The 12,080-nt window shown below is 31.6% G+C and overlaps 1 protein-coding gene across 1 annotated transcript in view; it reads right to left on the bottom strand.

Annotated features, from left to right (window-relative positions):
- The window catches only part of LOC134698102 (serine/threonine-protein phosphatase 6 regulatory ankyrin repeat subunit B-like), a 34,358-nt gene extending 24,478 nt beyond the window's left edge, over positions 1–9,880 (bottom strand). The window contains exon 1 of the mRNA XM_063560394.1: positions 9,874–9,880. Coding sequence (XP_063416464.1) covers positions 9,874–9,880 — 7 coding nt within the window. The remainder of the gene's footprint in view (positions 1–9,873) is intronic.
- Positions 9,881–12,080: the final 2,200 nt, after the last annotated feature.

The raw sequence follows: 12,080 nt of genomic DNA, 5'->3' as shown, positions 1-12,080 counted from the left end.
TAATGACATATAAAAATAATGAGATGAGGTATGATTCCCAATGAGACTAGTGAAATGGCTTTATTTTCTTATTAACAACCGTTCCTATGTATGTTGATTACAAAATTTATGTAAAGATTAAGTGAAATTGAACGAGAAACGCAGATTTGTTCTTAGTTACAATCAAATTGTTGTTTAATCAACTGCGACGTTTTGACACTACAGTGTTTTATAAATCAAAAACAATACATGCATTGGAGCTCATTAAAATGTTTACACTAAAACAATACGTTTTAAATGATATACGGACACTTTAAATAGCTGGAGAGACATTCAATGCACATGTCAGTTAGATAATTTAAACAAGTTGAAATTGAAATCGATATCTTTGTATTGTGTTGGTTTAATTCCTTTTTTCAAATCTTTTTTAAATTAAAACTATACAGGTGTATCACTCTATTAAAGGCATACAGGTGCTTTCTTGCTCTAAATCAAATCCAATGCAAATTGTATGTCGAATATGATCATTTGATATTAAACATGTTTATAAATGCGAATATCAAACAAGAGAACACATGTAGAGTGATTGGTTCATCTGATACAATAAGGGCGAAAGTATGGCATAAAAAGCACAGTGGTAAAGCTGATTGAATTAGAATTCTCAACACGAAAAGTCGAATAGCAGCCCTAACCGATGTATACCTCTAATAACAAATAAAAATAACCTAGTTTCTAGTATTTTTAATGCAGTTTTTTATTTTTAGGTATATTTTTTTTAACTTCTCTGTAACCTTTATACTTGCATGGTTTTATGAGAATAAACTATATAATAATGAACAAGTATGATAAAAAGAAAGAAATATAAAAAATAAAAAAAATGACTATAAAAAAAGAAGATGCAGAGACAACTTTTTTCAAGAGACAAGATCATGCAGATGACACAGAAATCAACAATTATAGGTCACCGCACGGCCTTTATTAATAAGCCAAATCCATACCGCACAGTCAGCTATTAAAACGCCACGAAATAACAAGTATACCATGCTAGAAGCCTAACGGCCTAATTTATTTAGAAAAAATGAACGAATGTCAACTATGTAACACAGCAACAACGACAACTAATAAATGATGGATCCTGACTTAGAACAGCAAATACATGTAGAAATCGGCGGGTTTGAGAATGCTCATTAACTGTACAAAACAAGTCGGCTATAACAGATGCACAATGAGGGCCCATATGAATACTTACAACTTACAAACCGTAGAAAGATATGTTTTACTCCAAGTTCTGTAAAAGGAGTTAAGAAACTAGTTAAAAATACAAAAAAGATTAGTTGTAGAGGCCGACATATTACTAGTTTGATGTGTAGTGTAAGTAACCAATACATAAACGGAACATTATAAGGTTCTTATAAGAGGTTTAACGCTGTGATGTAGTATGGTATAGTTATCATATGTACAATGTATCAGGCTTATAATTTGATACGTCATATGAGCGTTTCGACTTATTAAAATATCATTGACGTTCAGATCAAATAAGTAAGAGAGCCAAACAAGTATGTTTGTTTACTATATGACTCTATGTGGACAAACCACTAGGAAGTTTTTGAAGTTTATTTCTAAATTCTATACATAGGTGTATTATGTACATATTTATTTATTTCAAAAATTATTTTCAAAATGTGATATTCCGAGTGTCCATAACATTCATACATATGTTTAAATAAAATACAAGATATTTTTTCCAGATTTTACCCTTTTACACAAATGTTATAAGACGAGGAAAGAGCGTCTTTTGATACACCACGACACTATGTCAAGTCTATTTTAGATAAATGACGATACTTTGGTTCTTTTTTTTTTATTTTTAATCGGTCTGTCTGACGAGTTTGAGAAACGTCATATATTTTGATTCTAAACCGTTTTGTTTAAAGCATCCGTTTAAGAATATATAAATTATGTACTTCTAACTTGTACTAGAACTTCATTTGTTTTTGGGTTTATATATTACCAAAATGAACTATTTAGGTGATATAACATTATATGTTATCAAATATTTTTGATGACTTTTTAACATTGTAAAACAACATTTTGTTCACATTTTACAAAGGTTGAAGGCGGCTGATATTCATAAAAGTAACATACATTTATCTTGACTTATTTTTCTTGAGGTAGCAATACACCCTTTTAAGTGTGGTTTTCTCATTTCTGTCCCTGTTGATTTGTGGAATATGAAAGTTATTTTGCAATCAAATTCATCTTTATACGGCTCAGGACTTGTGTAGCCTCCGAAGTTGGTTTATAACAGTATCTGGTATCTTTTAACGCGCGTTTCGAGTTTAAGTACATGTTTTATAGGATGTTTTCTCTGTGACTGTCCGTATTTTCATAGCGAAACTGGCCGTATGTCCAGAAATTATTGCAATGTTTATAAACACTTTCTATGCGAAACTTTTTACGCTATTTTATAATCAAATGACCTAATAATTTTGTTTTATTTCTTGATCGATATATGAAAACAGTTTCAGAACAAGTATTATTCCAAGAGATTAGAATTCTACCAAAAATGTACTACTTCTTGCAAAATTCATGGGAAATCAGAGACATCTTTTACCCCCGTATTGCATTATTACATAGCAAATAAATGCGTATTGTTGCCATGGATACACCAAACAGAATTCCTTTTTTAACCATTTTAACTACTGTATGTCAAATCTATGGCAGATTCTGAATACAAACAAATGCAAGGATATGACACAAACAGTAAACCTGATTTGTAAGAAAGCAAAAACAAAATGGAATATTTAAATTTTTACGGTGTAAACAAAAATATCAATAAATGTGATCCTTTTTATAAATTTCCTGTTAATAAAACTTTGAATTTAAAAAAAAAAAATAAGGATTTTCTTACTTCAGGCATAGATTACCTTACCCGTATTTGGCACAACATTTTGGAATTTTGGATCCTCAAAGCTCTTCATCTTTGTACTTGTGTGGCTTTATAAATATTTTGATATGAACGTCACTGATGAGTCTTATGTAGACGAAACGCGCGTTTGGCGTAATAATTATAATCCTGGTATCTTTGATAACTATTTACGTGTGTATTGCTATCGGAATAAGTTAAACCGGTGGTTTATTCAGAGTCATTACAAGCGACGTCTTCAACAGATTAGTCTAACTGTGACGTAAAAACCTTAGCATCGTGGCATAGGAAATTAACGGAAAAGTGTATAGATTTGAAGACATCAGCAGATTTCATCAATTTTATTTTCCAGAAAAAAAACAAAGATGACTTTCATAATCATAAGTAGAAACGCCATGGGTTAAATGTAATGAAGGGATGATTTTAACTACACCTCTTAGTCCTGTTCGTTTAATAACTCCCTTATCAGCAGCAACCATCTATCAAGACAAATATGATAGGAAATACGAAACCTCGAATATCGTATTAACTTGGATGTTACTACATGAAAAATGTATAAGAAGTTCACAATGAGGAAGCTGGACGTATTTCTTTTGCCGTAAAGTTTTGTTTTAAACCGACTCCCATTTTCAAAATATGACGCAGACGTAACTGTATTCTTTTTCTATTGTTCGATTGAATATCCTGGATTTTGAAAAAAATTGGGGGCTGGGGGGTGGGGTGGTATTGAGGTTTTTTTTTAGTTTTTTTTTTTACATTGTGTATTATAGTGTTATTAACTGGCTGTTTCTGTATTGGCACTGGTATAGATTCAAGGTTTGCTGTATGCAGCTGACCGAGAATCTATACCAGTGCCAATACAGAAACAGCCAGTTCATAACACTTTTATTAAATAATTATAAGAGAATTAAAAACCGGAGGTGAACGTATTAGCCCATGGGCCAATACAGCTTTTTTCCCGCTTTTTTCTGTATTGGCCCTGTTTTTTCCGTTTCAAAACTAAAAGACGTTACAAAACATTGCACATCATTTAACCTGTTTATTTTATGACTTTAATTTCAACAATTTTATACAAATGTTTTTATGCATAACGATACTTCCAAAGTTAAGTAATGGCGTAAGAAAATTGAAACCGGAAGTGAACGTCCTGTATTAGCCCTAGGGCTAATACGGCTTTTTTCCCGCTTTTCTCTGTATTGGCCCTGTTTTTTTCCGTATTGGCCCTGTTCGAAGAGCAATATTAAATCTTGATTTATATCGACAGTGGAACGTTTTTAGTATTGCACTTGTTGATTTATCCGTATTAGGGCTTATTTGCTCATATCATTTAATAATTATTTATATAACCATTGTATCTTTATCGATACTCTCATAATTGCTCTTTACCACCGGAAAACTTTTTTCTAGATATCAAATGATTTTTCAACTAACAATTTTTGAGGTTTGCGAATGCAGGGCTGATAGTCAATGTATGAATTCGGGGGTCGCAGTTTTTTCTCTCTGCGATAGAATGATAATTTCTGATTAGATCAACCTGGATTAACATACTATAAATTTTTAACAAACCACTTGTTACATGAGGTTTGTGTCTTCATCTCCTCTGAAATACGATTTAATATAAACTAAGAAAGTGGTGAATACTAATGCACCAATATGTAACAAATATGTTCAGTGCTTCTTGTAAAAAACATATTAAACAGATATACAATCATAATCCGAAACAATACTTACATATTTACAACAGACAGGTTCGGTGTCGAATCATATAATCGTTCATATGGAAACACTTTCAAGTGGACCAAGTGTACAGGTAAGCTTATTTATAGCACTTAATAAAGGTATATTCTTTTTTTAAGAATCAATTCATGTATAGATCAAAAGGTGTAAAATTAAAATACTTGTACAGAATTCTTTTTTACATGATACGAGACTTCGAATACAATTGGGTTTTTTTCAAAATTGTTTAAATACCAATTATTACAGGAAATTGATGTTACTAATTATGTAATGTCCTGCGTACAATTATAAGTTTTACATTAAATTATTTTATTTTCTCGTTCATCGATTCAATACAGTACATGCATTATGTTAAAAAAAAGTTACGGGTTGGTATGCACACATTTGTGGTCAAAGCAACAATAACAACAAAAACACAAAAAAACAAAACAGGACTATTAATGTTTTTATTTGTTTTCATTATTCAAAATGAACTGCAGGTTGCGTTCATTTAACAATGAAATTAGTATGATCGACAGTGTACCTTGTTTTAGTTTGATATGTGATTCGCACGAGATTAATAATCAAATGGGTGCATAGTGTCTTTTCGATTATAGTTATATTGCACTCAAGATATATAGGTATTGGGGTTTTTTGTTTTGTATAAAATAGCCTACATGCACTTGGTAAGTTATCCAGGAACTTGCAGTTCAGTGGTTGTTTTTGGTTAATATCTGTCAAATTTTATAAATAAAAAAACGTTATTTTTTTCTATATTGAAGAATTTTACGTTTTTTATGTCATTTCCAATCTATATTTGTGTATAACAGATTTTTCTTGAATTTTCATTATTTCTAGCAGTGCGATGTGGCCTTTCTCTGTGTGTGAGTAAAAGTTTTAGTGATACGTATAAAACAGTACCTGTTTATTTAACGATTGAATTGATAAATCAGAAGTTACGATTGTTTAACTAAGTTCGAATCTTTAAAAACATTAAAAATGTTAATATCTGATATTAAAACCACTATCGGATGGAAGTGAAATTCTCCGTTAAACATAAAATAATTTAAAATATTGTAATATGATCTAATATTGTATTATAAAATCAACTGACTTTTATTAGAAATTCTCCCTGGAAACCTAGTAACTAATATAACAGGGATACTTAGTGCAATGCTGTACACGAAGTAAATTGTTAACAGCAATAGAGTGTAATAAATATAGTAATCACGTTAAAAAAAAAAGAACAAATAGTTATTACCATAAAACAAAATAAAACCTGAAAGAATCGTCCGAACTCTTTGTAAAAATATAAGAAAATGAGGTATGAGTGCCAATAATTATGACTACATGTTCCACCAGGTGGGACAATATCCTTAATTTGCCTAGAAATGAAGAACTCAAAAGTCACGTGTAACCAAAAAACTCTGTGTAGTGATATTTGACATTTTTCTATGTTAAACAAATGACTACGCTTAACCATTTGAGTAAAGTTTGAAAGTAGGAGAACACAAAATAAAAAAAAAATGTGTAAAATATATGGAGCTATTAAATGTGTTCAAAGTATTAAATTTTCAAAGAACTTATTGTGTTAAAAATTGGATTTTTACCATGAGGAGCCGCATCACAAAAGGATACTCGGGGTTTGCTAATTTACGGAAGAGTAATCTCACTTCGTTCCCCGAAAATTTAACCACATATGTCAAAATGTCTCAGCTTCAAAACGAGCCATCACACATATCCAAGCTAACGGTATGGACTGAGCAACAGACGAAAACGTTACCATTACCGCCTATGGAGAATTAATACGCATCTTGATCCAAATTAGAGGCTTAATTTCAGAAGTTTTCTGACTTATTTATGGATGATTTCACCTTGTACACCACCGAAAATGATGGTTAGTAGTTTTATTATTTATACCTAGTTATCAAAAATGGTTTAAGATAGATATTATTGATAAAGATCAGCAAAAATCTCAATGAAATTTTCGCTTTTAAAATGCATTACTGGCACGGGGCTGAACACTTTTTTAGGCACAATCATCACTTTGTTTACTTCCGAGAGATCCGAAAGGAATTTGTTTACTATATTGAAAAAGGCAAGAAATTACTTTTAAATATTATTAAGTTGTAAGTAAACATGACACAGTCTTTGTTATATGGTATGATCACTCTGGTCTACAGGAATACTTGATAATCAAGGGAAATAACACACTTTATACGAGTAAAGTGAAATACATCATCTCATGTGCTTTTATCCAATAATTTGACCTTGGTTAGTAGATATCATATGCAAAAAACAGAAAAAAACATTTACATGTTTCAAGAAAATCATGAACTATTATTTTAATGCACTTGAGAAAAACAAAAGATATTGTCATTTCTCAGTGAAAAAGGGGGAAGGTCAAACCTTTTTGAAAACAATATTTCTGTACCTATTCAACTATTAAGCTAGTTAGCTACTACCCATTGCTTCTAATATAAAAGGTTTAAATGAAGGTGGCTAAGCCACAAGGGAGAAGCATTTGTCTTTCTTTGTGATTCAATTTCAAGAATTAGATTTTTCTCTCTCAATAATACACCTGTATTTAAATCAAATGATAATACAGCCTGAGTAATTTTTTTGTCTTATTTCAGTTCCAGACATATCATTACTTTTAAACCTTAGATTGCAAACTAGAGGTTTTAAAAAGTCCTGAATAACTGGTAAGCATTTTGTTTTATTAAGCAAGCTCTAAATTGTTTATTTGTGGTATTTATGCACTTGAAATTACAGTCGGTATGTTAAAAATATGCTAATATGAAAACTGTTGCTATGATTTCGGTATTAAATGAAAAGGCTTAATACAGATGGTTTCGACTCAATATTTCGAGTTAAATCTTAGGACAACAGTTTCTCACGTAACACTGCAAACTATATTTTGTACTATTTTGACCTGTCGTTATTTAATGACACCAAAATGCATGTGATGTCACAATGTTTCATTTAAAACCTTATGTGGATTACTCACTAGTAAAAGTTTTTCCTGAAATACATGTAAAAATAGAATTATGTGAAAGGACAAGTTTTGAAAATTTGCACTATATTGCACTCCAATTATATGATTTCTCTGCATAATTTTTCTGTCAAAATGCACTTTAACATGTTTCAGGCACAAGAAAATTTTATAGAATGCTTTAACAGGGTCTGTGTGTTGTAATTTAAGGTTATAATCAGAAGTTTTGTCCTTGTTTTGACTAGTGAAGGTATTCTGGAAGAAATTAATTATGCATACACATTGTATTCAAAATAAATGAAGATACCGACGAAAGTGTCAATGCCTTATAGTGCTAAAACAACTTTGTTTTTTCTTTCTCAGAAAAGTACAAAATACACAGATTTATTCAGAATGTTGTACCGATGAAGATCACATAAGAATATTAGGAAAAATCAAAAGTACGGATTTCAATATGGGACAATATCCCTAATGCGCCTTGAAATGAGGAACTCAAAATAAAGGCAACAGTAGTATACCGCTGTTCAAAACTCATAAATCCATTGCCAAAAAGCAAAATCGGGGCAACGAACTAAACCCGAGGGAAACGCATTGAATAGAAGAGGAGAACAACGACACAACACTGAAATGTAACACACACATAAACGGAAAAGTCACGTGTAAACAAAAAATCTCTGTGTAGTGATATTTGACACTTTTCTATGATAAACAAGTGACTGAGCTTAACCATTTGAGTTACTTTTAAAAGTAGGGGAACACAAAATAAATGTGTAAATTCTATGGAGCTATTAAATGTGTTTAAAGTATTAAATTTTCAAAAAAAATTGGATTTTTACGATGAGGAGCCGCATCACAAAAGGATACTCGAGCTTTGCTAATTTACGAAAAAAGTAATCTCACTTCGTACCCCGAAAATTTAACCACATACGTTAAAATATCTCAGCTTCGAAACCAGCCATCCCACATTTCCAAGTTAACGATATGGACTGAGCAACAGCAGAAAATCGTTACCATTACCACCTATGGAGAAACTAATACGCATCTTGACCCAGGTAAATCCACAGCAACTGAAAATGTATAAATCGGGCAAAGGATTAAATCTAGAAATATGCAGACGACAATCCTAGTACATTAAGAACTATGACCACGAAAACATGTCTCTACTGAGTGAAAACACACACATATCGTATCAATCAACAAAATATAGAAGGTGAGCGGATTTATGTAGTCTTAGTTTTCAATTGTGATTCCTCGTGTCTGTGTATAAGTTGGTTTAGCTTCAGAAGAACAGGACCTAACATATCAATACAGAATAGAAGCAACACAATCGTATGATACACCTTTAGATAATTCATGAATATCTTTATTAACTCAAAGTAGCGAAACCCTTTCAACTGACACTGGTTTGTACAATAATTTAGGCTGGTACTCATTATTTGTGGTCACGACGCACTACGCAATTCTTGAATATGGCTCGTAAAGTTTAAAGCTCGAAAAAAAATTCATAAAAGTCTTGTAATAAAATCCATTGATAGCTCGCTTAAAAGAAAGTTTAGTATAAATCAAACTTTCGTATTGATGCAGTAGATGATGTGTGTTTTGATGTTTCAACACAGCGACGTCTAGCATGGCTAGCACAACAGGTTAAATGTAGACTTAGAGCCGGCTATCTCATTTCTGCAGCTTTTCCATCGATCAAATTAACGCGAACAGTACTTACCGTGAAAATTTCCACCCAAGACCAGCCTGAATTAACTACATCAAGTAATTTGAAAACCGCAAAATATTAAATCGGCACGATTTGAATAAGAATGAGCTCAAATCGAAATCAAGTATCAGTGAAAATGAGATCGTTTACAGTATACGAGTTCAATGGACTAGAATGCGGTTTTGTTATACATGTTTAACTTATCTTCTTTGACCTTGATTGTATCTTTAATTTTCGAGAAGATTTAAGGTCAATATCTGTACTTTGTATTGTTGACACTATCTCGCTTTTTTGTTCTTATGCCAATGTTTCAGTGAGTTTAACCCTTTCACGTTCCGACAAATTGACCGTTAACTTATGGAAAAGACAATATCGAAATTCAATCGAATATTGCAATCGCACTTAAGCTCACACGTAGGTCATTTTGGGTCCTTATGAAAAATAATTTGATTGAATATTTCAAAATATTTGTCTTTTGAAGTCACGTTTTATCTTTCCAAAAGTCAAGTGACCTGCGTGAAAAAAAGGCCAAAAATACAAAATTCTTACGAGACATTTTTATTGTCTAATAGGATATAGTTTTAATGTCAAAGCAATGACTCAAGTCTGATAGAAACAGAAAAGTTGCAATTATGGTATGGATAGAGGATAAACGTTCTATATGCCTCGCAATGATGATGCCTGCAACATGCAAAATAACGGACTTCAGTCGTTTGATTCGTCCAAATGACATCCTTAACACAAATTTCAATCATGTTCTTGCAAGAAGCAAATAGAATTTTGACTTTAAAACTAAAGATTCAATGAATTACCAATAGTTATATGGTGTTTGTGGTCTATAATGTGGAGCTGTCTAATTAGGACACATATTCTTAAAAAAAAAACAAAAAAAAACTTTTTTTTAAATCTTAGTTTTGCATATATCCTTGCCTCTCTTTTTGAAATTGAAAGTTAAGTTAAGTTACTTTTAATATAGGAAATAAAATTTTCACATCCGGCTTTGAAATTCGAACATGCAATCTTAGTTTGTACAGCCTAACACTGCACCACTGGAATACCAGGTTAAAGTATCAGAATTTTAGTATTTAACACTATCCTTAACGAAGTGAAAGTAAAAAATAATTAGCCTGCTTTCGTTTAAAAATTAAGTGTCGATACAACATACAATTGTTGAAAATCTCATCATTTTGAGCAAATAGAAGATGATATCTGCCATTTTTTTTCTTAATATATACCGGTTCCGTTATTTCAACAAAAGTGTTTTCGGTATTTCCATAACCAGGCACTTCAGAAACAATGTTCTGTTACATCTATTTCAACTTCGCTAACAATTTCATTATCTTTTTGGGTTTTTTTTTGTCTCTTTTTCAAGTAGTTTGGTAAGAAATGTACCACAAATTTAGAGTTTATCATTGCGTTGGTACTTTTGTACACGGTTTACTCATACTAAAAATAGTTACCTTCAAAATACACGGCATAGTTTATAAGTAAAATTTCCCTCGAAATCAACAGTATGTTTTTCCATACTCGAGGGAAATATTGAGTTCAAATTAATAAAAAAAAATGGTTTTCACAGAGTATATGTTGTCCGTTAGTGGAGATTTGATACCAAACTGTACTCAGTAGAAGTTTAAGGCACCATGAAACACACAGCTGTGATATAGAGTATGTATTTGAGCCCTCAACCACTGCTGTACGTAAACAAATGTCAAAGATTAAATACTTTACGCAAGCTAGTTGCCCAAAAACATAGTCCATTGGTACCAGAGTACCGATAGGAACGTGAAGGGGTTAAGTTTATATTTCTGATTATTCTTTCTTATTTGAAGGCGATTGAGCCTATTTAGAAGATTGTAATCTACTGCCTTCCGCCTCTCCAATCACAAACATATTGTAAATTGATGATTTATTTGCAAAAACTGTTTTTATAATTAATATCGTGTATTTACAAAATCATTCCACAATTTCCGCAAGCTTTAAGTTAAAACAAGAAGAACAAAATTATTAATAACAACATAAACAACTGTAAGTGTAAAATTAAACAAATTATATAACAGCAATCTTGAGTTTTGATCAATCCATACGATTTCAAATCTATAAATAAAGGCAACAGTAGTATACCGCTGTTCAAAACTCATAAATCCATGGACAAAAAACAAAATCGGGGTAACAAACTAAAACCGAGGGAAACACATTAAATATAAGAGGAGAACAACGACACAACACCGAAACGCAACACACAGAGAATCGGACCAAGCATCAGACAAAACACCACGAGAATAACAAAAATAACATGAAAACCAAATACATGAATTTAGGATAGACAAGTACCATATATATTTGTATTCCTGATCCCTGCATTACTGTTATACAGTTTGTTTTAAGAGAAGCAGATTGAAAAAGGTGTTTCCTTTCTCAATTTCAAAATGAAATCAATAGAACAAAATGAGTTTCACTTAGCGTTTTGTTGTGAGTTTGTTTATTCTACGTTGGCTAGAAGTAAAGGAAGTTGAGATCTCACAAAACATGTTACACCCAGCAACATGTGTGCGCCTGTTCCAAGTCGGGAGCCTTTGACCCTTGTAACTCTTTTATGATTTTACATTTTAGGTCATGGAGTGTAGTTTTCTAATGTGTTCCTTATACTACTGTTTTAAATTTAAGCATTTGAAGCACAAGGCACGATGTTGTGACACAGAATAATTATTAACGGAGGATCTGTTAACGTTTAACGTGTGTTCTTACTTTTTTATCAA

This window comes from Mytilus trossulus, chromosome 14 (assembly GCF_036588685.1).
Source record: "Mytilus trossulus isolate FHL-02 chromosome 14, PNRI_Mtr1.1.1.hap1, whole genome shotgun sequence".
Taxonomy (NCBI): domain Eukaryota; kingdom Metazoa; phylum Mollusca; class Bivalvia; order Mytilida; family Mytilidae; genus Mytilus; species Mytilus trossulus.
Note: the sequence above shows the minus strand (reverse complement) of the source record. Positions and strands in the feature narration are given on the sequence as shown.